This window comes from Mesoplodon mirus (genome assembly GCF_964341445.2).
Source record: "Mesoplodon mirus genome assembly, chromosome: 3".
NCBI classification, from domain to species: domain Eukaryota; kingdom Metazoa; phylum Chordata; class Mammalia; order Artiodactyla; family Ziphiidae; genus Mesoplodon; species Mesoplodon mirus.
The window spans coordinates 190,171,162-190,199,073 of NC_138978.1; the positions used below are offsets into that span (position 1 = coordinate 190,171,162).

A 27,912-nucleotide genomic window follows, 5' to 3' on the forward strand; every position below is an offset into this window, starting at 1 on the left:
TTTTTTTTTTTAAAGTGTTGCTGACGGGTTGAGATAACTTTTTACTCCATCATGTATAACCATGGAATAGCATTAACAAGTGAAAGATGTAATAAATTAGACATCTCTACATTTTAGAGAGAGAAGATGGAAACATCATTGATTTTCTTTTCTCAATTAAATATGTGTGAACCAAAAGAAAAAACCTTTTTCAAGTTAATATATGGTTCAGGAAAAGAAGAAACAAGCAAAGAAGCCAAAATCAGGTAAAAATCGTAATTTTTTAAGTCAGCCTTATACTTTTAAAAACATGATTGACATTGAATATTTGTTAGCACTTGTTTTTAAAATATCTGGTTGAAAATATATTGATTGTAATATTACAACTGAAAAAAATCTATTTATTAGGAGTAAATAACTGTTAAATCTGAAAGTGTTTTTTTTTTTTTTTTAAGTGCAACAGTTTTAACCACACAGGAGAACTTGTAATAATATTTATTGAAATATAATCTCAAATACTTTAAAGTCACTGAGGGGAAAAAAAACAAGCATATTTCACATATGCTATCCTAATTCCTCCATAAACAGCATTTAAATGAAATTCTTAAGATAACCACTGAGTGTGTCCAGAGTGAGGGAGGTGGGTGAGAAGGGATGTCCAGGTGATTACCAATCCCAAATCTGTTTGACAGTCAGAAGGAGAGATTTCAAATATCATCCAAGTTGTCCTGAAGCTAATGCCTTTTCATTACAGAGCTAAGGAAAAAAGAAATAGGCTAAGTCTTCTTGTGCAGAAACCTGAGTTTCACAAAGATACTCTTTCCAGCAAATCTGGGCAATTGGCCAAAGAAACAAGGTGAATAACTTGTAATTATTTGGGGGGACATTTTGCTGATTGTATCATTAAAAATTTAAGAAAGAGGAAATTAGGGATTACCATTTTATTGGATTTTACTGGATTACACAGTAATATAAGGAAGGGTTAGTGATCTCATTTCAAAAAAACTAGAAATATTCCATAAAATTAAACCATTTTAATAGCTTGAATTAAGTAATCTCATAAAAATTTAGAGATGCTTTTTAAAAATTATATGCCTGTCAATTTTAAATGATATATTTTACTCCTTCATCACTTTGTATTTTAAACTGATGAAATACTCATTAATTTAAGAGTTTGCACAATGTCATTGAGAAGTGCTATTCATCTCTTTCTTCAGTAGTTTGGAAAAAATGCCCTAGGTACAGTATCAAGTAAAGCACAAGGGATGTTTTGTAACTTTTAGCCATTTCTTTAGTTCAAACAGAAAATGGAATAACCTTATACACTAGGATAATATAAATTTTTCCAAATATGAAATATGACCAATAAAAGATCCAAGACAAATATATTCAATTCTCAATTATCAACATTTCTAAAATATTTGTTGTATTAAAAATGTTTCCTATTTCTTACCCCTTTAAAACTTCATTAGTCAAACTTCCTGTATCTGTTAAAAAAAAATTGTTGCATATTTTGGTAAGAGTTTCAAGGAAATTGCAGTTTTAAAAAAGTTTGACTGAAAGACACTGTTAGATTAGGTTCTTCTATTTGCCAAATTAAGAAAGATAATTGACCTGATTTCTTTGTTTTTAACCTAACACATGATTATTTTTCTCTAGAAAATAAAATAATTCATGAGAAAATAATGTTATTTTAACACATGGTTTTATAGGCAAAAACCAAAAGAAAGTTGACCAATGTTTTTGAACTTTCCAATATAAATACAATTTCCATTGTATAATAAAGGAGAAATCCTGTGAAATATGACTGAAAAGAGCAGTATGATAGCACATGTTAGAGCAGATTCGTAAGTAGAGTCTCTGCACACTCCATTATAAAACATTTTGTTTCTTGAACAGAATCTCTCCTGAAGAAGCAGTGATATGGGGTGAATCATTTGACAAACTGCTTTCCCATAAAGGTTAGTGCTACTTTTCCTAAATACTTTATTCTTTAATGGAAAAGTATACAAAATATGTATGTAACTATACAAAACAGGCTGTCATAAAAATTTAGTCTGATTGATAATTTACAGCAATATGAGTTTTTGATCCACAGAAATAACTAAATAATAGAATAGTCAACTAATAAGAATATTTTAAAAATACTCTTATTTTATTAAAAATTACTTATGGTGGATGAAATATTTCTTGGTGCTGGATGAACAGTTTCACATTTTCAGTGTTTTTAGTTTGTGAATGAGACACTTGGTTTTATTAAATCCCAGATTATCTGTGTTATTTTTACTGTTAAGTGATCAAAAATCTAAAGTAGTTCTTTTCATGGACATTTAGGAAACCTTCATGAAAATATATATTGTTTTAATTTTATAAATGCTTCACTCTTCGCATCAGTCATCAGAATTTTGCAGAGTAGCTGAGAATCAGGTGGGCATTTAAGGTGGAGCTTTGTAGATGAGATGGAAAGTGAGGACAAATACTGAGTTTGTCCAAGCACGGGTCAGAGAACAGGCTGCCTGGATTGCTAATCCTTAGAGTCAATTGCATAAGGAAACAGCTGAGTAAGCATTATTTTCTGGCCTTTATTCAGTCCACAATTTCTTCCAGGGAGCAAAACTGACAGACTGAACTGAGTAGGCAATGAGGCTAAGCAACCACAGGGTTCATTGCTTTCCACATTAAACCAGGCAGAGTCTGCTTAAGAAGCAACACTTTATCACTACCAAATAGCCACACACTTCCTCTAGCCCACAGCTTTTATTTGTATCTCCAAGTTCTTCTATTCCTTACCGCATTTCTTTGAGTTAGCCAAGGCTAACTGCTGTTTACAGCATTGCCAGTGGTCTTCTCATCCTAAGGTGTCTACTGGAAGCAGGAGCTCCTGTTGCTGGGAGTGCAGTACTTGCAATTCAGCCTCAAGTATTGTGCACTCTTTGATGAAACCAACTTTTCTAATCTGTCTTCATGTCCTGTAATTTTCTCCTAATTGTCCATCCACCTGTAAGTTTTTCGTGACCAGTTCATGTTCCCCTGGATTTACCGACAGAGAATCCTATTTCTGCAGACTGTCCCTGAAGACCTTCCCTCTTCCAATGAAAACAGATTCTGCCTCTGAATTGTAATATTGACTCAGAGAAAGAAAAGCATAGGTAGAGAAATCAAGGCTTAAATTTAGGCAAGGATGTAGTGAAAATGGAGGGTAGTGGTAAGAAAGGAAGTTCATGCTGAAAAAAATTTAATGTGTTACTCCACCCTCATTTCACCTTAATGCTCTATCACTCCCTATTTTGGAGAAAAATAATGTGAACAGCTTTCTTCAACTTTTCTTCATTCCCAATATCCACCCATTTCTTGACTTTTGTTAAAATTCTTCCCAAATATATGTAAAACTTATCTCCCATTCTCATTATCTCCTCTATCACTGTCTTGGTTCAGGTATTTATCTAATTACAACCTGTGTAAAACTTTCCTCCCAAATTCATGCCCCCCAAACTTATTTCTTCTTTTAATCTCCTATTATTTCCACCATTTGGGCACAACTCAGTCCTTGAGCCTCTTCACTAGTCAGAGCAAGGAAAAAAAGAAGTGGAATTCATTTTTTTTTCCAGTTTGAATGTTTCTTATAAGGAAGCATGTCTTTTCATCTGTGGATCTCCAAACCCAGCACATCACCTGGTAAATAGTAAGTGTTCAAATAATATAACCAAATTTGTTGCTAGGCAAAACTTAGTCCTGCGTCCCCTTCGAGATTTGAGTTCTGGTTCTCTTCTGCCTCACAATCACTTTCCTAATCACTTTCATATTCAGCTTCCTCAACTGTAAATGGAGATCACAATGTCTTTAGCTCCAACAGAAATAAATTTCTGTCAGAATTAAATGAGATGATGAATAAGAAGCCAATAACTGTTTTCTGTTTCTTTTTTTTTTTTAACATCTTTATTGGACTATAATTGCCTTACAATGGTGTGTTAGTTTCTGCTTTGTAACAAAGTGAATCAGTTATACATATACATATGTTCCCATATCTCTTCCCTCTTGCGTCTCCCTCCCTCCCTCCCTATCTCACACCTCTAGGTGTTCACAAAGCACCGAGCTGATCTCCCTGTGCTATGTGGCCGCTTCCCACTAGCTATCTATTTTACATTTGGTAGTGTATATATGTCCATGTCACTCTCTCACTTCATCCCAGCTTACCCTTCCCCCTCCCCATGTCCTCAAGTCCATGCTCTACATCTGAGTCTTTATGCCTGTCCTGCCCCTAGGTTCTTCAGAACCATTATTATTATTATTATTATTTTTAGATTCCATACATATGTGTTAGCATACGGTACTTATTTTTCTCTTCCTGACTTCACTCTGTATGACAGACTCTAGGTCCATCCACCTCACTACAAATAACTCAATTTCATTTCCTTTTATGGCTGAGTAATATTCCATTGCATATATGTGCCACATCTTCTTTATCCATTCATCTGTCGATGGACACTTAGGTTGCATGGAGCCAATAACTGTTTGACGCTACACAAATGTAAATGGTTTCTGCTATCATGAAAAATAATTATCAACAATAAATTTAATAATCTTTTTCTGTTTTGCAAACTGCTCCCAGCTGTATAAACATCACTTACAGGGTTAAATTTCAATGAAAAGAAATATATAAGCTGGACTTCTTTCTTTAACTTAATAAATTGGTATATAATAATTTCATCATACTCTCACGACCCATTAGAGAGAATAAAGATTCTCTCTAGGCAATTAGTCCTACAGAAAATCCTCCCCTGGCATTCTATAATCATGTTGCTTTACAAGTAGTCAAAACCAAATGGAGGGCTTCCCTGGTGGTGCAGTGGTTGAGAGTCCGCCTGCCGATGCAGGGGACACGGGTTCGTGCCCCGGTCTGGGAAGAACCCACATGCCGCAGAGGGGCTGGGCCCGTGAGCCATGGCCACTGAGCCGGCGTGTCTGGAGCCTGTGCTCCACAACGGGAGAGGCCACAACAGTGAGAGGCCCGCGTACCAAAAAAAAAAAAAAAAAAAAGAAAAAACCAAAAGAAAACAAAAGAAAATATCTACTCCTCTCTGTTCTCTACTGGTGGAAATACTAAAGTTCTGTAAAATATCAGCAGTTTGAACCTAGAGGAGGTAGCATGAATAACAGAAATCAGCACTGACCCACTTAGACATTATTATCATCGCTCATGATCAAAGTGCTAATTAAATTATATTGGATTCACAAAAAATTATGTTAATGGTATTCTTTTAATTAATCCCCAAAATTCAGTTATTCTAAATTGCAAATCTTATTGTAATATTAAATTATAAAGCTTAAAATAATCACCTAAAAAAGTCTCATGGTTGCAATGGTCAAATTCAGCTCATTTCTATTGACTTGACTGTAAGCCAAAAAGAACAAAAAAGGAAAGTTCCTATACTCATGCACACACAAACACACACACACTTCAAGACCTTGCTCTATCAGATTTTATAGAATTTCCCTTTAGTTAAATGTGTAAGTTTCTCAAATTCTGTATGCCATATCTATATAAAGGAAATGGAAAATGTATTAAATTTATTCAAATGGGAAGTGAAGTGATAAGTCAAACAAAATACATCAGAAATTTGAGTATTTATTTGACAAAAAAATGCCTGATACTAAAACCACTGCAGAATAATTATTAGCATCTTTAGGAAAGGAGCAGAGTAGATGGTTCTTATGCTAGATTTTAGGGGATTAATCAAAAATTCACTAGCTGGACAAGGAGAGGAAGAGATCATCCAAGCAGAAAGCCAACATAGGCATGGGGCATTAAACAGTGCAATTTATTTAGCGAACTAGAGACAAAGTAATTCTTTATTGAGAAACATAATTTCAAAAAGCGTGGCTTAGGGTAACAGGTAATAGATGAAACTTAAGCAGAAAGAACAGTGTTTTTGCTGTGTTCCACAGAAACCAGAGAATCCATGGAGTGTTTTGATAATTCCACTGTTATATTCAAATTTCATTCCTAAAATGTAGCTTAACTCTTTTAAAATTAAAAAAAGCACAGAACGTAAAATCCAAGGAAATATAACCAAAGTAGGGACTTTAGTTAATAATAATGTATCAGTATTTGTTTATTAATTATAACATATGTAGAGGCTTCCCTGGTGGTGCAGTGGTTAAGAATCTGCCTGCCAATGCAGGGGACACGGGTTCGAGCCCTGGCCCAGGAAGATCCCACATGCCGCGGAGCAACTAAGCCCGCGTGCCACAGCTACTGAGCCTGCGCTCTAGAGTCTGCGAGCCACAACTACTGAGCCCACATGCCACAACTACTGAAGCCCACACGCCTAGAGCCTGTGCTCCGCAACAAAAGAAGCCACTGCAATGAGAAGCCCACGCACCACAATGAAGAGTAGCCCCCGCTCGCTGCAACCAGAGGAAGTCCGCGTGAAGCAACGAAGACTCAATGCAGCCAAAAATAAACAAATTAATAAATAAATTTATATATAAAAAATTATAACATATGTACCTTATCAATGTAAGATGTTAATAATAGCAGGGATGTGGAGGTGTGGGGTGTGTGGAAGCTCTGTTCTGTCTTCATAACTCTTCTGTAAATCTAATCTATTCTAAAAGTAAATGTAATTTTTAAAAATGAACTCAAATATGTTATACAGTAAATTTAATACACTGCAGTCCATCAATAATTTAACCTCCGTTCCTCATCTGTTTCTCTGCAGATATTAGGGTAATTTTTTTCCTGCCTCCCCTGTTTATTGACAAATTTGCCTGAAACTGCAAAATGAATCATAAAAATCTATGATTTAAAATCATATATAACAATAATTTCTAAATGTTGTTTAAGAAAAACAAAAAGAATAAACCAAAAACCAGTATCAGACTGTCATTCATAATCAACAATTTCAAATTTAGTTATCAGTCTTCTTACCAATTGACTTTATGAAAATAAATGTTACCAATATGAACTTAGCAAATCAATTAATTCCAATAAAATTACATATATATGTATATTACACTCACATATTTGTGAGTGTTTGTATGCATATATTTATATGGTTCTGTGTAAGACAGCTTTTAAAGTAAAACAATGCTGCTGATAATACATACTTTGAAAACAATTGGCTAAATAGTTTAAAAAATACCTGTAGAACTTGCAATGTTTCATGTAGGCTTTAGAAAATCATTACATGAAATTATATCAATGTGTGCAAGATTTCAACAGGCAGAGGAAAAGGTTATTTCTGAGTAGAGAAAAAGGCAGGAAAATGGCTAGAGAAATAAGCGATTTGGGCTTACTGGGCTTATAACCTAGGAAAGCAAGCAGGTTCTGTCCACTGAGGTAAAGAGTAGTGAAAAATCACATTGGAAAACCAAGTTGGGGACAAACTCAAGAAGAGTTTGTTAGAAAGCTAACTCTGATGGATAGAAAGGTAGAATTCTATGCATATAATAGGACTACCTACAAGGTTGTTACAAATATCAAAGTTAACCTCAACGTAAGGGCTATTTTGGAAAGAAAACTGAAGAACTTGGTGACTGACTGAATGTGTACTTATGTTGTAAAGTGAGATGGTGAAGAAATAGGAGATGAAGAAAAAGGAGCCAAAGATCTCTAGATTTTATTCCATATTAATAGGAAGGTAAGAGTGCCTTTTATAGATCAGAAATAGAGGTGGAAAAAAAAGATTTGGAGAAGATAACAGGTGAGACTTTGAACTTTTTTAGTTGCTGGTAAACTTTATCAGCAGTTTTTCAGGGTTTTATAGGTACACACCTAGAATATGGAAGCATGATTGATTATAGAAAGATTTTCTAACCATCTCACATACTTGATAAGTAAAGATTTGAAAGAGAAGATTATTTCCTATGAAGGGAGTCTCTGTCAATAAAAAAAAAACTTCCAACTACTACCTGTTTATTTTCCTGTACATCCTTTTTGCCAGTCATTGCAAATAATTCCAATATTTTTAGTCTTTTTATTAACAACTATTCACCTGGACTTTTTGCACCTTAAATTGTGATTATATATACTAAGCTTAATTTTGAGATTAATTCATGATAAGGTAGGATAAAAGGAATATGTAAGTCATTTCACCCCCTTGATTTAAAAACATGAACTGACGATACTGTGGGAAGTACATATTACTGACTTTGAGGAAAGGCTGCAAGGAAGTGCATACTTCTCTTTAGGGGAAGGACATTAGCACTTCTCCTTACACTTTCCACCTTGTGGCTTTTTAAGTTGCCCTTTCCAATTTTCAGTTACCAGTTTTCTGCAAGATAAGGGATTCCAGGGTTCTGCAAATTTAACTTTCTGAATCAAGCTGACCCATAACAAACATGCAATTACTTTATCTATCTAAAAAATAAAAGTAAGTAAAATCCAATCTAGATTATAGATGGGCCACACAAACCAATCATTATTCCACATTCTGTGGCAGGTCCAAAGTCAAATATCAAAGGAGAAGCAAGGCAACCTAGTACTTAAGATACCACACTGTATTTGGGTATCCAACTTCTGAGTTCCTTGACTTTTTGTTTCATTTGGTTTCTTGGCATCAGAAAAATACTCCAACAGATGTCAGAGTTTCAATTTAGAAACATGCAATTACTAGCATTTCATATTTGTATGACACATTGAGCCAGCTTCTTCCAGTGTGAATTCTAATCCCGGGTTCTATCAAGCGCTTTTGGCAGGTGTCTTCACCACTGCTTCCTTCTAAAGGACTGTTTAGTAAGTTACTGCCTCTGTATGAGAAATGGTTCCATTGTGACCTGACTTCATGCAGCTGCCCCAAGTGAGTAAGAGAAACAGGAAGTAACTAGTGTGCTGGGATAATCCGGCATGATATTACGTATTATTTTTTTTAAGTCATTTACTTAAACTTTTAAATAGATGAACTACCTTCTCGTTCATCATTAATTTGTTTTTTGAATCAGTATTTATTCTCCCCTATTATATTCATATTATGGCAACAAGATCCATTCACTTTAACTCACCAGGAGCACTTTTAACACACAGCGCTTTTCCTTACGTTAATGCTGTGACTTCATTTTGAATGTCTGTATCAAACTCAAGACTAAGCACGGTAACAAAGGGCTTTTGCATGATACTCCAAAGCCCAATGGCTGGTACAGAGCTGACACTCACTCATGCTTTGTGAATTAGTGAAGGACTATTTAAGTAGCATTCATGTTATTTTCTGGAAGGCTTCTATAGTCATCTTAAGTAAGCTGATTTTTCTCTGCTGCTCCAAACAGAATCAGTCACCCCTGCAATTCTCATTCCTTAGTCCTTGGTCTATACATGCCTGTCTTGCCTATTAATCTCCATATTCCTCAACAGTAAAGACTTTGCTGTTTCATGGCAGTTGAAAGACAAACGTTCTATAATTATAAACAAAATAAACCTGGATTCAAACCCCTGTGCTATCTTTTCCCAGCGGTAAGATTCAGGGCAACTCAACTCTGAACCTCAGCTTCTTCATCTGTATAAATGGGTAGAACAGGACTTAACTCCTTAGGGCTGATGTGAAAATTAAATGGAACTGCCCCAATAAAAGGCATATAGCAGTGTGCCAAGGCCTTAGCAAAGACTCAAAACTTCTAACTATTGTAATTAATATCATTGCATTTTCAGTTTATAATACAGTCCTCAGGTTCATACTAGGTGTTTCACAAATAATTAAAAGATAGACGAAGGAAGTTATTTTTAATAAGTAACAATTTCAGTTGTCTGGCATATGGATGATCCCTTCTAGGTGTCAATACAAAAAGTTTCTTATAATTGAGATTTATTAATAGGAAAAGTGATGACCATATCCTGCTAAAATTGTCACAGTAATTTATCAACTTGCTTTAGGAATAATTTGGTATTTAAAAACTGATCAATTGGGCTTATATATGACATATAGATAGAATAAAATGAAATCCAAAAAGCATTTCCCTTCACTGGGGTCAAAGTAACTTTATTCATAAGCCCAATAAAACATATTCTTAATTTCCTCTTTCCAATCTAGGTCTGACCTGGAGCAGACTGTTCTGTTGTAAGATAGCAGGCATTTTATTTGCTAACTTTGCTTTAATTTCCATTTAAATAGTAACAGAGGAGCAAGTAAGAACAAGGCAAATGTCTCTCATTGTGGGAGGGGAAGAGGCAGGACCCACATCATGAACACACAGGGCAATACCACCCAATGACAGGCTTTTCAATATCAAAGTGCACATTTCCATATGACCACGTTTGCTTTTTTAATTAGGATTACATGAAGATGTTCTCACAATCATTTTGCTGTCTTGCTTCCAATTGTTTCCTAATATCTAGTCAAGGAATCCTCCTCAGAAATCTACTTTATAGCAGCTACCGAGCAAATAAGAAATTTCAGAATTCTATTAAAAAATACAAAGGATCTATCAGTTGTGAAGATAATTATGAGAGATAAATTAAGAGAATATACATATATTTAGGATTCAATCCAGCAAAAAGTGGATGTTAATTGGAGGAAAAAAGGGCAAACATTTTAGAAATTTTAAAGAGGAAGGAAGTATGGGTGCTAAGCAGCGGTTTTTGATTACACTAAAAATTCATCAAGGGGGAATTCTCAATATATTTTTTTTAAGTTCTGGGCAGAGGCTGGGGCATGACTACGTAACTACCTAAAGTTTGGCTTAAGCCAATTGGTCTACAGATGGTTGTTTTTGTTGTGGTTTTTCTTTCACACACCTAAACATTGCCCACATTTCAAATTCTACTTCAATTTTGATTTAGGGGTTGAAAGGCATGTTTTGCCTTAGTCTCCTTGTTTCCTTCTGGGATCATTACAGAAGAAGAAGAAGGGGAAAAAAAGACAAAAAGTAAAACCAGAGATTATGCAACAAAACGATCTTTCTAGTCGCATAAATGGAAAAGGAAGAAGTTTTCAAGCTGTTGCCAATCAGTAGCCAAATGATGCTTATTCAGCCTATTTTCTAAAGTCATCAGCCTGGGGCTCCAGCTTTACCTGAAGTCTGAAAGGTTGCTGCTGCGACGTAGTTTTCAAAAATTAAAGGAATGTAATCTTCGACAATAGTAATGACTCCAACTGCTTTTTTACAAGTTCAGGTACTGAGCTACAGAGGATAAAAGAGTTGTGGAAAGGAAAGTCAAACAGGCCACACTAAGGAACAGTAATCCCTAAGAGTGCTGGTGAGTTAACAAGTCAGGGTAAAACCCACTTGTCTGACTCCCTGTTTTTCACTTTGAGAGCTATTTTGGCTTAAAAATAATAAAAACAGAGATAGATCATTAACTTTACTCTGAGAATATATACATTTTTAGGTATTTGGGGAAAATCTTCTATCTATCAAAATGCTTCAAAGAATCATGATCCATTTATATTTTTCTGCTACATTCTGAGCAAAGCACACTACACAGCGTGAGAAATAAATCTTGAAAATCAAACACTAACTGTGCTAGAGAAATAAGAACAAGAGTGGTTCAATATCACTCACATTGATCATTCTTCCTTCTCCTCAGAGACTAGAATTTGTTGACTTAAGCAGGAAGCGCTTAGAACTAAGGCTTCCTTAAGACAGCTGTGTTTGACTGGGAATTATCTTACCAGCATCTAATCACTGTGGACAAGTTCTGGGTTGCATGTCAGTCCTATGATGCCTTCTCAAATTCTTGTTGAGACTGACCTTTGCTTGTCTTCCTAGTTTCTTCGCTAAGGTTTAACCACTAACATCTGGTGCTCAGGATCAATTTACCAAGGAAAAGAAATGGCAGACTCTCCCCTCACCCCAATGAAAACACCAATGGAAGGAGCAGGGGAGTGGAAGAGGCCCACAGGGCTCCGCTATCGTGGTAGTGTTTGGAGAGATCCCATACCTAACACTTAGGGAATGTCTGTAGGTTATGCCATTTCTGGCTGTTGTTTTCTTACATTAAGTTCCTGGATCTCTAATATAATCAAACAGTTGCTTTCAGCATTAAAAACAAAAATGAAAACACAATGCTTCATGACAAACAGGACAACAGAACTTCAGGACAAGTTCTAGATATGACAAACAGGACAACAGAACTTCAGGACAAGTTCTAGATATAGGAGAAATAAATGGTGATATGTAACACATGATTGGAGGACTATAGTAGTTTCCTGTGGCTGTGTAACAAACTATGATAACTTTAGGGACTTACAACACAAATATATTATCTTACAGTTCTGTCGGTCAGAAGTGTAGCATGGATCTCACTGGAAAAAAAATCAAGGTGTCAGCAGGCTGTTGTCCTCTGTGGAAGGTCTTGGGGAGAATCCCTTCCCTACCCATTTGGTTTCCTGGCAGAAGTCAGCTCTTTGCACTTTTGGACCAAGGTCTCCATTCTCTTGCTGGCTCTAAACTAAGGCCACTCTCACCCTCTGGAAGCCACCACACTCTTTGGCTCTTGACCATCTTCTTCCATCTTGAAGGGAAGCAACAGTGCTTCTCACATTGCCTTCCCCAGACCCACTTCTCTGCCTTCCTCCTCCACTTTTAAGCACTCATGTGATGAGACTGGGTCCACCTGGACAATCCAGGATAATTTGCCCCTCTCAAGGTTCTTAACCTTAATCACATCAGCAAAGCTTTTGCTCCATGTCAGGTAATGTAGTCACAGGTTCTAAGGATTAGGGCATGGACATCTTTGGAGGACTGTTACTCTACCTATGACAGAAAGTGCTGCCTTCTTGAGAACGATATACTTCTACAATTTGTTTGTTTGACAAGTGAGATCTGGGACAATTGAATTTATATGAACCTCAGTTTTCTCAGCTACGAAAATGAATATAGGACATATTCCAGACATATGTTGTAGTATTAAATGTAGTAATGTGTATGAACAGCACTTAGCCCTCAAAACCTTTAAACATGTTAAAAATGCAAACCCTCTTAGTTATCACCATAATTCTACCATATTCATTCTTTTTGCTTCATTCTATATGGAACTTATTATATTACAAATAATCATGGACCATGAGGAATAGTTCTAGAGAACAGTGAATAGAAGAAATGAATATAAGTGAAAATAAGTTGAGTAGACAAAGAAAGCTATCATTTACTTCACAATTTTTTGCCTTAATGCTAGAATGTATGCTTCTCCCTCTTTAAATTCCTGAATTTAAGCCTCTAATATTTTGTTCAGAATCTTTACATCTGTGATCATTGGTCTATAATTTTCTTTTCATTTTCCTTTCTTAATCATTATTTCTGGGGGTTCTGTTGGTGTTACATTTGTCAGGTTTTGGTATTAGAGTTATCCTAGCCTCTTAAAATGAGAAGCAAATTATTCATCCCTCCACTGTTTTCTGTAAGTTGTATAATTTTAGAATACTTTTTTCTTAAACGTTTGATGAAATTCACCAAATCTGGGCCCAAGGTTTTTTTTTTGGGGGGGTGGTATTTTTATCATAAAAATCTATTAAGTTAATAGTTTCAGATTTTTCACTTTAGTGTCAGTTTGGGTAGGCTTTCTATAAACAATTTTCCCATTTTATTTAAATTATATTTATTGGCATAAAATCATTCATAATATTTACTATCTTTGTAATATGTCTAAGATCTGTGGAAATATCACTGATTTCCTTCCTGCTACTATGAAACAGCCTCACTACGAGTTCTATTTTATTAATGTTTTCGAAGAACCAACTTTTGGCTTTGTAAATTTTCTCTATGGTTTGTTTTCTTTTACATGGACTTCTTTTTTTTTTCCTTCAACTTACTGTGGCTTTAATTTTATCTTGTTTTTAAAGCTTCTTAAAATACAAACTTGGATTTTATTTTTTACTAGTATAGCATTTCATGTGGTAAATTTCCCTCTAAATGCGGTTTAAACTGCATCCTACAAAATTTGATGTGCTGTATTTTTATTATAATTGTAAATATTTTCTAATTTCTCCTTTGATTCCTTTTTTGATCAATAAATTATTTATATGTGTTGTTTTATTTCCAAATATTTGGGGGCCTTTAAAGCTATGTTACTAGTTGATTTTTTTTTAACACCTTTATTGGAGTATAATTGCTTTACAATGGTGTGTTAGTTTCTGCTTTAGAACAAAGTGAATCAGCTATGCATATACATATATCCCCATATCTCCTCCCTCTTGCATCTCCCTCCCACCCACCCTATCCCACCCCTCTAGATGGGCACAAAGCACGGAGCTGATCTCCCTGTGCTATGCAGCTGCTTCTGACTAGCTATTTTACATTTGGTAGTATATGTAAGTCCATGCCATTCTCTCATGAGAGAGAATGATTAGTGATGTTGAGCATTCTTTCATGTGTTTGTTATCTACCTGTATATCTTCTTTGGAGAAATGTCTATTTAGGTCTTTTGTCCATTATTAGATTGGGTTGTTTGTTTTTTGATATTCAGCTGAATGAGCTGCTTGTATATTTTGGAGATTAATCCTTTGTCAGTTGCTTCATTTGCGAATATTTTCTCCCATTCTGAGGGTTGTCTTTTCATCTTGTTTATGGCTTCCTTTGCTGTGAAAACCTTTTAAGTTTCATTAGGTCCCATTTGTTTATTTTTATTTTTATTTCCATTGGGCAAAAAGGATCTTGCTGTGCTTTATGTCACAGAGTGTTCTGCCTATGTTTTCCTCTAAGAATTTTATAGTGTCTGGCCTTACATTTAGGTCTTTAATCCATTTTGAGTTTATTTTTGTGTATGGTGTTAGGAAGTGTTCTAATTTCATTCTTTTACATGTAGGTGTCCAGTTTTCCCAGCATCACTTATTGAAGAGGCTTTCTTTTCTCCATTGTATACTCTTGCCTCCTTTATCAAAGATAAGGTGACCATATGTGCGTGGGTTGGTCTCTGGGCTTTCTATCCTGTTCAATTGATCTATATTTCTATTTTTGTGCCAGTACCATACTGTCTCGATGACTGTAACTTTGTAGTATCATCTGAAGTCCGGGAGCCTGATTCCTCCAGCTCCATTTTTCTTTCTCAAGATTACTTTGGCTATTCAGGGTCTTTTGTGTTTCCATAGAAACTGTGCAATTTTTTGTTCTAGTTCTGTGAAAAATGCCATTGGTAGTTTGATAGGGATTGCATTGAATCTGTATATTGCTTTGGGTAGTATAGTTCATATCGTGGGGCACAAATCAAGCCTTGGTAAATTTAAGAAAATTGAAATCATATCAAGTATGTTTTCTGACCACAATGCTATGAGACTAGATATCAATTACAGGAAAAAATCTGTAAAAAAATACAAATACATGGAGGCTAAACAATACACTACTTAATAACCAAGAGATCACTGAAGAAATCAAAGAGGAAATTAAAACCTGTGGGATGCAGCAAAAGCAGTTCTAAGAGGGAAGTTTATAGCAATACAATCTTACCTCAAGAAACAAGAAACATCTCAAATAACCAACCTAACCTTACACCTAAAGCAATTAGACAAAGAAAAACAAAAAAAAAAAAACCCCAATGTTAGGAGAAGGAAAGATATCATAAAGATCAGATCAGAAATACATGAAAAAGACGGGGCCTCCCTGGTGGCGCAGTGGTTGAGAGTCCGCCTGCCGATGCAGGGGATACGGGTTCGTGCCCCGGTCTGGGAGGATCCCATATGCCGCGGAGCGGCTGGGCCCGTGAGCCATGGCCGCTGGGCCTGCGCATCTGGAGCCTGTGCTCCGCAACGGGAGAGGCCACAACAGTGAGAGGCCCGCATACCGCAAAAAGAAAAAAAAAAAAAAAAAAAAAAAAAAGAAATACATGAAAAAGAAATGAAGGAAACAATAGCAAAGATCAATAAAACTAAAAGCTGGTTCTTTGAGAAGATAAACAAAATTGATAAACCATTAGCCAGACACATCAAGAAAAAAAGGGAGAAGACTCAAATCAATAGAATTAGAAATGAAAATGAAGTAACAACTGACACTGCAGAAATACAAAGGATCATGAGAGATTATTACAAGCAACTATATGATAATAAAATGGACAACCTGGAAAAAATGGACAAATTCTTAGAAAAGCACAACCTTCTAAGACTAACCAGGAAGAAATAGAAAATATAAACTGACCAATCACAGACACTGAAATTGAGGCAGTGATTAAAAATCTTCCAACAAACAAAAGCCCAGGACCACATGGCTTCACAGGCGAATTGTATCAAACACTTAGAGAAGAGCTAACACCTATCCTTCACAAACTCTTCCAAGATATAGCAGAGGGAGGAACACTCCCAAACTCATTCTACGAGGCCACCATCACCCTGATACCAAAACCAGACAAATATGTCACAAAGAAAGAAAACTACAGGCCAATATCACTGATGAATATAGATGTAAAAATCCTCAACAAAATACTAGCAAACAGAATCCAACAGCACATTAAAAGGATCATACACCACGATTAAGTGGGGTTATCCCAGGAATGCAAGGATTCTTCAATATACGCAAATCAATCAGTGTGAGGCACCATATTAACAAATTGAAGGATAAAAACCATATGATCATCTCAATAGATGAAGAGAAAGCTTTCGACAACATTCAGCATCCATTTATGATAAAAGCCCTCCAGAAAGTAGGCATAGAGGGAACTTTCCTCAACATAATAAAGGCCATATATGACAAACTCACAGCCAGCATCGTTCTCAATGGTGAAAAAGTGAAACCACTTCCTCTAAGATCAGGAACAAGACAAGGTTGTCCACTCTCACCACTCTTATTCAACATAGTTTTGGAAGTTTTAGCCACAGCAATCAGAGAAGAAAAGGAAATAAAAGGAATCCAAATTGGAAAAGAAGAAGTAAAGCTGTCACTGTTTGCAGATGACATGATACTATACATAGAGAATCCTAAAGATGCTACCAGAAAACTACTAGAGCTAATCAATGAATTTGGTAAAGTTGCAGGATACAAAATTAATGCACAGAAATCTCTGGCATTCCTATATACTAATGATGAAAAATCTGAAAGTGAAATCAAGGAAACACTCCCATTTACCATTGCAACAAAAAGAATAAAATATCTAGGAATAAACCTACCTAAGGAGACAAAAGACTTGTCTGCAGAAAATTATAAGACACTGATGAAAGAAATTAAAGATGATACAAATAGATGGAGAGATATACCATGCTCCTGGATTGGAAGAATCAATATTGTGAAAATGACTCTACTACCCAAAGCAATCTACAGATTCAATGCAATCCCTATCAAACTACCACTGGCATTTTTCACAGACTAGAACAAAAAATTTCAAAATTTGTTTGGAAAAACAAAAGACCCCGAATAGCCAAAGCAATCTTGAGAACGAAAAATGGAGCTGGAGGAACCAGGCTCCCTGACTTCAGACTATACTACAAAGCTACAGTAATCAAGACAGTGTGGTACTGGCACAAAAACAGAAAGATAGATCAATGGAACAGGATAGAAAGCCCAGAGATAAACCCACGCACATATGGTCAACTTATCTTTGATAAAGGAGGCAGGAATGTACAGTGGAGAAAGGACAGCCTCTTCAATAAGTGGTGCTGGGAAAACTGGACAGGGACATGTAAAAGTATGAGATTAGATCATTCCCTAACACCATACACAAAAATAAGCTCAAAGTGGATTAAAGACCTAAATGTAAGGCCAGAAACTATCAAACTCTTGGAGGAAAACATAGGCAGAACACTCTATGACATAAATCACAGCAAGATCCTTTTTGACCCACCTCCTAGAGAAATGGGAATAAAAACAAAGATAAACAAATGGGAACTAATGAAACTTCAAAGCTTTTGCACAGCAAAGGAAACCATAAACAAGACCAAAAGACAACCCTCAGAATGGGAGAAAATATTTGCAAATGAAGCAACTGACAAAGGATTAATCTCCAAAATTTATAAACAGCTCATGCAGCTCAATAGCAAAAAAACAAACAACCCAATCCAAAAATGGGCAGAAGACTTAAATAGACATTTCTCCAAAGAAGATATACAGATTGCCAACAAACACATGAAAGAATGCTCAACATCATTAATCATTAGAGAAATGCAAATCAAAACTACAATGAGATATCATCTCACACCAGTCAGAATGGCCATCATCAAGAAATCTAGAAACAATAAATGCTGGAGAGGGTGTGAAGAAAAGGGAACCCTCTTGCACTGCTGGTGGGAATGTGAATTGGTACAGCCACTATGGAGAACAGTATGGAGGTTCCTTAAAAAACTACAAATAGAACTACCATATGACCCAGCAATCCCACTACTAGGCATATACCCTGAGAAAACCATAATTCAAAAAGAGACATGTACCAAAATGTTCATTGCAGCTCTATTCACAATAGCCCGGAGCTGGAAACAACCTAAGTGTCCATCAACGGATGAATGGATAAACAAGATGTGGCACATATATACAATGGAATATTACTCAGCCATAAAAAGAAACGAAACTGAGCTATTTGTAATGAGGTGGATAGACCTAGAGTCTGTCATACAGAACGAAGTAAGTCAGAAAGAGAAAGACAAATACCGTATGCTAACACATATATATGGAATTAAAAAAAAATGTCATGAAGAACCTAGGGGTAAAACGGGAATAAAGACACAGACCTACTTGAGAATGGACTTGAGGATATGGGGAGGGGGAAGGGTAAGCTGTGACAAAGCGAAAGAGAGGCATGGACATATATACACTACCAAACATAAGGTAGATAGATAGTGGGAAGCAGCCGCAGAGCACAGGGAGATCAGCTCGGTGCATTGTGACCCCCTGGAGGGGTGGGATGGGGAGGGTGGGAGGGAGGGAGATGCATGAGGGAAGGGATGTGGGAACAGATGTATATGTATGACTGATTCACTTTGTTATAAAGCAGAAACTAATAAAAAAAGAATAAAAAAGGAATCCAAATTGGAAAAGAAGTAAAGCTGTCACTGTTTGCAGATGACATGATACTATACATAGAGAATCCTAAAGACACTACCAGAAAACTAGTAGAGCTAAGCAATTAATTTGGTAAAGTAGCAGGATACAAAATTAATGCACAGAAATCTCTTGCATTCCTATACACTAATGATGAAAAATCTGAAAGACAAATTAAGGAATCACTCCCATTTACCATTGCAACAAAAAGAAAAAATATCTAGGAATAAACCTACCTAAGGAGACAAAAGACCTGTATGCAGAAAACTATAAGATACTGATAAAAGAAATTAAAGATACAAACAGATGGAGACCATGTTCTTGGATTGGAAGAATCAACATTGTGAAAATGACTAGCTGATTTTTGATTAAAACCCTTATGGGCAAAGGACATACTGTGTAAGACTTCAATCTTTTGACATTTATTTATATTCATTTTACATCCTAGCATGTGGTCCATCTTGGATAATATTGCTTGTGCACTTGAAAAGATGTATTTGGTAGAATGTCATATAATTTTCAATTAGGTCGATTTAGTTGATAATATTCAAGTTTTACATATTCTGATTGACATTCTATTTGTTCTATAAATGTATGAGTGAACAGAGTTAAAATCTGGAAGTATAACTGTGAAATTTTCCCCCTCATTTCCTGCTATCCTTTTTTTTTAATTAAAAAAAATTTTGGCTGTGTTATGTCTTCATTGCTGCGCGCAGGATTTCTCTAGTTGTGGTGAGTGGGGGCTACTCTTTGTTGCAGTGTGCGCGCTTCTCATTGTGGTGGCTTCTCCTGTTGCCAAGCATAGGCTCTAGGCACATGGGCTTCAGTAGATGTGGCACACGGTGGGCTCAGTATTTGTGGCTTGTGGGCTCTAGAGCGCAGGTTCAGTAGTTGTGGCACATGGGTTTAGTTGCTCTGTGGCATTTGGGATCTTCCCAGACCAGGGCTCAAACCCGTATCCCCTGCATTGGCAGGCAGATTCTTAACTACTGTGCCACCAGGGAAGTCCTCTACTATCCTAAATTAAATAGTTTCTATCTTCCCGTCTTCTAGTCTACTCATCTTTTCTTAGGCAGTTGTTAATCCGTTGTCATGCTGATCCAATGAATTTTTTTTGCTTCAGGTATTTTCCATTTTAGTTCTAGAATTTCCATTTGATTGTTTTCTATAGTTTCAACTTCTGTTCTGAGTTTTTGCATCTAGTCACTCTTTATGTCTTTTTTAACCTTTTCATTCTTCAACATATAAATAATAGCTTTTATAACATCCTGTGTGCTATTTCCAACATTTCAGATATCTTGTGGTCTGTTTCTATTGACCGCTTTTGTTATTGATAATGGGTCACATTAGACATTCCTTGCATACCTAATAAATTTTTATTGTATGTGTGCAAGGAGGAAGATATAGGAGTCTAGATTATGCTGTCTTCCTTTAAACAGCGTTAGATTATTTTTCTGGCAGTCAGTTAAATCACGGGTGGATCCTCTTGATTCTTTCTGATCAGTTTGATATTTAAAACCAATCTCTTTCCAATTTATCTTAGTTTGAGGACAAAGACCTTGCCTGTATTATTTATACCAAAAATATAGCCTTTCTTGGGTATCTCCACTATAGCTGGGCCAGAAAGCCAAAGTCTCCCAGACCCATGCAAACTCCCTGATCTCCATTTACCTCTCAGCACCACCACAGCTATACTCTTCTGGGCTTCACAGAGTTTGCCCTGCCCGTGTACAGCCTGACCCTCAGCCAAGGATCTACAGGCAACCTGCATGTAGACTTCCAGGCACCCTCTGCATGTTTCTTTCTCCTTTTTTTTTTCCCTCTGTACCCTGACCCACAAATTCCAAACATATCATGATCCCCAAACTCATCTATGCCTCCTCAACAAGATTTTTTTGCTAGAACTTCTGTATTTTTAATGAAAATTTGTACTTTTTCTCATGTGTTCAATTATTACTTATTTCTTTCAGTAAGTAAATATTGAGTGATTTCTTCATGCTGGGGATTTTTGTGGCAAATCAGACAAGGGCCTTCATCTCATGAATCTCACAATACAGCATGAGAAACAAAAATAAGGAAGCAACTGCAGCACAATAGTTTAAATGTTCCCCAGTGTAGGAAGTCATATATGAAGGATACCCAACTTATTCTTGAGAGATCAGTGAAATCTTTCCAGATAAAGTGATCTCTAATTTAAACTTCAATGGGTGATACAGATTAGCCTGATGAAATTAGATTGATAACATTGGAGTAGGAAGAGAAAATGTTTCTAATAGAAGCTAAAGAGATGTGGGAGCATGGCACATGAATGGAACTCTAAGTTATTTCACTGTGCTTGGAGCTTAGAGTGTGAGAAAGAGAGTGGAAAGAGATTAAGGGCATTGTTGGAAAATTTTCAACAGTGAAGAAACATAATTAGATTTGTACTCTAGAAAGATATTACTGACTAGAATGTGAATAATATACTTGGAAAGTGGGGGGGGGGGTAGTTTAGCAGGGGAAGGAAGCAAGGGAAGCCTGGAATCAGAGTCACCATTTAGAAGGTTTTTATAATAATCTATGTAAAATATGATCCTGGTCTGAATAAGGGTAATTCCAGATTGAATAAAAATAAAAAGACAGATGCATAATACATAAAGGAGATAAAGCTGAGAAGATTTGATTATCAATTGAGTTGAGAAGAAAATTGGGGATCCCTAAGGATGCCAGGGTTGTGGGTTAAGTTGTTGAGTGGATGGTGTCATTGCGTGGGAAACATTCTGGGAAGCTTTTGGGAGAAGATATTGAATTCAGCTGTGATGTGATTATTTTGGTGGGAAATTCAGTGGAGATATTTATGAAATGTTGGGTGATATGAGCTTGGAGCTCAGGAAAGAGATCTGAGCCAGAGATCATTTCTGAAAATCATCAGCATATTCATTGTGTTAAAGTGTTGAAGTGATTGCCCTGGAATTGGAATTAAAGGGAAGAAGAAAGAAGGATAAACTGAGAAGTATTTAGAAAAGCAGTAGTCAGAGATATAAGAAGAAACTCAAGAGTGTATGTGCCATAGAAAAGAATTACAGACATATCTCATCTTCACCTGCTGTCATAGAGAGATGAAGTAATATATGGATTGGAAAAATTTTTTTCCATGGAATATAACAGTAAGTCATTTTGGTAAAAATTATTTAAGTCAAGCGTTGAGTAGAAACCACATTTTAGTGTATGGGGAGGTAAATGAGTGGAGGGCATTAAGAGACCAACTGCAGAAAGCTTACCCAAAAGACTTTGTAAGGAGAAAGATATAGATCAGTAGCTGGAGGAACATCTGAGGTGAAGAGAAAAATTTTCTTCTAATGACTTCTTGTAATGAGATTAAAATCTTTTAATTAGATCAAAATTTAACTCAGAGAAACTTTATTGTTTTGCAAGATTGTTTGTAATGCCCTATTTTGCCTGTAGGTGCCAGCAGTATGCACAAAGTACAGAGGGAAGTAAGGGGGAAGAGAGTTTCAGAAAAAATGTTAGAAGACGAGGATACAGGAGGATAGAGAAAGAAAAGGGAGGTAGAAGAGGCGAGAAAAGGAGAAGAATGTAAAGAACAGAACCCCAGCGAACATCACATTTAACCAGGGAACAGAAGACGTTAAGCCAGGCTTAAAGTAATTGGATGGTATAAATTAGGAAGTATGGTATCCTAGAATCCTAGGAAGAAGAATATTTCAAAAAGGAGGGGATCATTATTATCAAATGCAGCCAGGTGAGAAATCCAGAAAGGACTCATGAAATTTCCTCATGTAATAACTCACCTGTGATAGCAGAAAGAGAAATGGGTCATAACTATGAGTAGACAACAAATCTAAAGAAAGATGGCTAAAAATCGTTTGTATCCAACTCAAATGTGAATTTCTCTGAGATTGATTATTTATCTATCTATCTATCTATCTATCTATTTATTTATTGGCGGTGCTGTGCAGCATGTGAGATCTTAGTTCCCCGACCAGGGGTCGAACATGTGCCCCCTGCATTAGGAGCACAGAGTCTTAACCACTGGACCACCAGGGAAGTTCCTGAGAAAATTTATCTAAAAAATCTAGAAGGAACATTTTTACCTTTTCTCAATGCTTCTATAGTGCTCTCTTCTCTATTTCAAATACCATATGACTGAACAGCTTCACTTCTCTTATCTCACAGAAATGAAAACTTAAGTCTACATACACACAAAAGTCTATACATATATGTTTATAGCATCCTTATTGATAATAGCCCCCCAAAACCTTCAACGGGGATGGTTAAACAAATCCATACCATGGAATACAACAAGGTAATGAAAAGGAACAAGTTACTGATACACTGATGAATCTCCAATGAATCATGGTAGATGAAAAAATCCACCCCAAACAATATATACTACATGATTCCACTTATATCATATTCTTGAATTGACCAAGTTACAGCAATGGAGAACAGACTATCGGTTCCTAACATTTAAGGAGGGGTTGGGTGCGGGAAAAATGTGAGTATAGCAGTAAAAAGGCAACATGAGATATCCTTGTAATCATGGAAATATTCTGTATCTTAACTATATCAATATCATTATCCTATTTGTGATATTTTTACTACAGTTTTACAAGATGTTATATTGGTGGAAACTGGATAAAGGGTACATGGGCTCTGTCTCTGTTATTTCCTACAACTACTTTCTCAAAGAAGTTTAATTATTTTAAAATACCGGGGCTTCCCTGGTGGCACAGTGGTTAAGAATCTGCCTGCCAATGCAGAGGACATGGGTTCGAGCCCTCTTCCGGGAAGATCCCACATGCCGCGGAGCAACTAAGCCCATGTGCTACAACTACTGAGCCTGGGCTCTAGAGCCCTCGAGCCACAACTACTGCAGCCCGCGTGCCTAGAGCCGGTGCTGCACAACAATAGAAGCCACCACAATGAGAAGCCTGTGCACCGCAACAAACAGTAGCCCCCACTCGCGCAACTAGAGAAAACCCAAGCGTGGCAACAAAGACCCAACGCAACCAAAAATAAATGAAAAAAAAAAAACCTATTAGCCAAAAAAGTAGAATATCATAAATAGTTGAAAGAACCCTAGTATTAAAGTCAGACAGTCTTAGTGTTGAATCCTGAGTCTGCCACAGTTTTAGCCATGAAACTTCACCTAACTGAGCCTAAAAAAAATGATAGTCATCAACATCATAACCATCACCACCCCCCTCCATCAAAACCCAGATAGAGTACTTGCTATATGCCAGTTTCTGTTTTAAGCATCCTGCACATTTTGGCACATTTAATTCTCTAAACAGCTCTATCAGGTCGGTTTTATCATTATCTTAATTTTAAGTATTGAGAAACTGAGACACAGAAAGGAAAAGTAATTCACTCAGGACCACAAAGTAACTAGCTGAACAAGAACTTGAACCCTGGCAGTCTTCCATAAGACTTGATACCTGCCCCTAACATTCACGGGGCTCAGGAAAAAAGTAAAAATGGAGGCCCCATACTATATTTCTAAATGCTTAAGAGTTATAGATCAGGCTAACACACTGTTAAAAATAGACATTTTGGGCTTCCCTGGTGGCGCAGTGGTTGAGAGTCCGCCTGCCGATGCAGGGGACACGGGTTCGTGCCCCGGTCCGGGAAGATCCCACATGCCGCAGAGCAGCTGGGCCCGTGAGCCATGGCTGCTGAGCCTGCATGTCTGGAGCCTGTGCTAAGCAACGGGAGAGGCCACAACAGTGAGAGGCCCATGTACCGCAAAAAAAAAAAAAAAAAAAAAAAAAAAAAAGACATTTTATCCTTCTATTGTGACACTTGGTAGATTATGTTTGAATATAAAATTCTCAGACTGTTCCCAGTTCTACCCTATAAGCATAGCCCACCTCCCTTCACTTGCCACCCATGGTTTGGTTCCACACTGTGAGAAGCCTCTTTGCACATTTGGGTGGACACTCCAGTGTGCAAATTCAAGTCCTGTCCACATTCAAGCCTTGGGGTGTGCATTCCACTGAGATAGGTGCCTTTGGTGGATGTATTTGGGGAAGAGGACTGTGCCAATCCTGGAAACACAAAGCCTTTTACAGGGAATTTCAGGGTCCTGAGTCCAAGAAGCATGGTCTAGAGGTTGAGAGATGATCTCCAGCTGGAAGGGCTCTTTGGCTCTGTAGAATAACCCTACCACACTCACCCCAGGGAAAGGCACAGCTGAGAGAGACCCAAAGTGAGGTCCAGATTTAAGGTCCCTGTTACTCAGGTCTAAGTATGATACCAGCCTCATTTCAACAGAAAGGTACTTACCTTTCATAGTTGTGAAGATTTCAGCTAATTGTTAACTTGGTTCCTCATGAGCAAGATGTGCGCTACTGCCCTGAATTAGAGGGAAGACGCTTCTTCCGCTAACATTCACGGTTGTGCTTTAATATCAAGTAGCATATTTTCTCAGCATCAATATTTCTTAGTTAAAATATATCACTTCTTTCCTTGGTAGATGGACTGGAGACTTTTACCAGATTTCTTAAAACTGAATTCAGTGAGGAAAACATTGAATTTTGGATAGCCTGTGAAGATTTCAAGAAAAGCAAAGACCCTCAACAAATAATTCATAAAGCAAAAGCAATATATGAGAAATTTATACAGAATGATGCTCCACAAGAGGTAAAGATGATTGTAAAAATTTACATCTGTTTGAAAACTTTTTGAGAGAATATGTCTTCATCAAATCGGTACTGCCATACATTCTAACAGAAAGGTCAGAATTTTGTTGAAACAAAAACGGTGGTTATTTACAAGCATGCCTCATGTTATTGCCCTTCACTTTATTGCACGTCACGTATATTTTGTTTTTTACAAATTGAAGGTTTGTGACAGCCCTGCCTTGAACAAGTCTATCGGTGCCATTTTTCCAACAGCATTGGCTCACTTCATTTCTCTATGTAACATTTAGGTAGTTCTCACAATATTTCTTACTTTTTCCATTATTATTATCCTTGCTATGGTGATCTGTGATCAGTGATCTTTGATGTTTCTACTGTGACTCACTGAAGGCTCAGATGATGGTTAGCCTTTTTTCGCAATGAAGTATTTTTTAATTAAGGAATGTACGTTGTTTTTTTAGTCATAAAGCTATCACACACTTAATGGATTATCATGTAAACGTAACATTTTTATGCACTGGGAAACCAAAAAATTTGAGTGACTCGCTTTATTGTGACATACCCTTTACTGAGGTGGTCTGGAAGGGAACCCGCAATATCTCCGAGGTCTGCCTGTATATAGATTTCTATTTACAAACAGAATGCATTATAAGATATTGCTATGGAAGGAAAGGTATAACTGAAGTTACTCCTCAGGGTATTTTATTCTAGACTAAGAGTGAATACAATTAATTGCAACATTTAGATTCATTCATTTATCATATTAATCACCTTAGCACAAGTAACTGCTTGTAGAAACTAAAGATTTTTATACGTGATGAAGGTAAGAGAAATCAAGAAGTTTATATTATGTACTATTTTAATGTTAGCTCATCTACCTGTACAAAGTTTCATTTGCCCTGTAATTATTATCCCTACACATTAAGATAGACTAAAAGAAAATTTCATAATAGAAAGATGAGGAAAACCTAATTTGGCAATGGTTCAAGTGAAAAAACAATTGTGATTTTTTTTTTTTTTTACTGCAAGCTCAGTATGAGGTAACTGTATGAAACAATTGTTAAAATGGCTATTAAACCAGCAAATATTACTTCACTATCCTTGAATATGAATTAGAGTTTCTGTATTTTTAGTACGAGCTCAATAAATAGTCTTTTCACTGAAGTGTAGAACTGATAATCTGTCACTGTTAAGAGTTCTGTTTGACTATAAATTGTTGTTGTCCACGAGGTAGCATTGTTTATGTAGATATTGTCGCACATGAAATGACAATTATTTTCCTTGTTTCAGTATGTCTCAATCTGTTTTGTGTTTCAATGTATTATCCTGTCTTCCCCTTACACACAAGTAAACAAAGGCAGCTGGTTATGTGGTGTTACCCACAAAGGAAAAGGAAGAAACCTACCTGAAAACTGAAAACTTAGCACCATCAAAACCGAATATATCATCAATGTTTTGATAAAAAGCATTAAAGGATTTTATATCTTTATATATATATACACACACACACGTATTATGCATATAGGCATTTTCAGCACACGTTTGCTTGTAGGAAAACATCATAATATAATGAAAAGAGCACTGGGATATAGCAAAAGCCTCACATTGAAATCCCAAATATACCCCAAACACACTGCTTGCCCTCACTCAAAATAATTGAATTTCCACTTTGAAAATGAGTTGAATCTAATGGTCTCTAGGACACCTAACATGACATTGTTCCATGATCCTACACTGGCAGAGACTGATAAGGACCGGGGGTGCACAGGAAGAGAAGAGCCAGGTAAAATGCCAGCCCAGAGTGAATCACTGGATCCCTAGACCCACAACAGGAAAAGCACCAAGCCTCCAAGTGCCCTATGCCCCCTCCAACGTGGAGTCAGTCCTTTACTTCTGTTTCTCAAAGGTGTTTACTTAAGTAGATTGATGATAATTACACTTTTATTATTGTTATTATTATCCAGGTTAACCTTGATTTTCACACCAAAGAAATCATCACCAGGAGCATCACCCAACCCACCCTCCACAGTTTTGATACTGCACAAAGCAGAGTGTATCAGCTCATGGAACAAGACAGTTACACACGTTTTCTGAAATCTGACATCTATTTAGACTTGATAGAAGGAAGACCTCAGAGACCAACAAATCTTAGAAGACGATCACGTTCATTTACCTACAATGAATTCCAGGATGTAAAGTCAGATGTTGCCATTTGGTTATAAAGAAAATTAATTTTGCTCATTTTGCTGGCAAGCTTGTATATCTGCTTCTAAGATGTAGCGTGCTTATGTTAACAAATTGGTAAGTCTTTTCAAATAAAGTGCGTCATTTGAAATGATTTAAAAAATGCAAACCAAAATTTTTATTCTAACAATATATACTCTGTCTGCCAAGATATTCTGTAAAA

The 27,912-nt window shown here is 36.5% G+C and overlaps 1 protein-coding gene across 1 annotated transcript; it reads left to right on the top strand.

Annotated features, from left to right (window-relative positions):
- Positions 1-43: 43 nt before the first annotated feature.
- RGS18 (regulator of G protein signaling 18) lies at positions 44-27,912 on the top strand. Its single transcript, XM_082612117.1, has 5 exons — positions 44-245; positions 734-835; positions 1,879-1,940; positions 25,340-25,506; positions 27,470-27,912. The coding sequence occupies exons 1-5, from the start codon at positions 127-129 to the stop codon at positions 27,725-27,727; spliced, it is 708 nt and encodes a 235-aa protein (XP_082468243.1). The 5' UTR covers positions 44-126; the 3' UTR covers positions 27,728-27,912.

Bases quoted from the DNA above. Each gene is read 5' to 3' on its own strand.
- RGS18 (XM_082612117.1), top strand. From the start codon at position 127: ATGGAAACATCATTGATTTTCTTTTCTCAATTAAATATGTGTGAACCA. The intron at 246-733 runs GTAAAAATCGTA...TTTTCATTACAG, and splicing joins AGCAAAGAAGCCAAAATCAG to AGCTAAGGAAAAAAGAAATA. The intron at 25,507-27,469 runs GTAAAGATGATT...ATTATTATCCAG, and splicing joins AGAATGATGCTCCACAAGAG to GTTAACCTTGATTTTCACAC.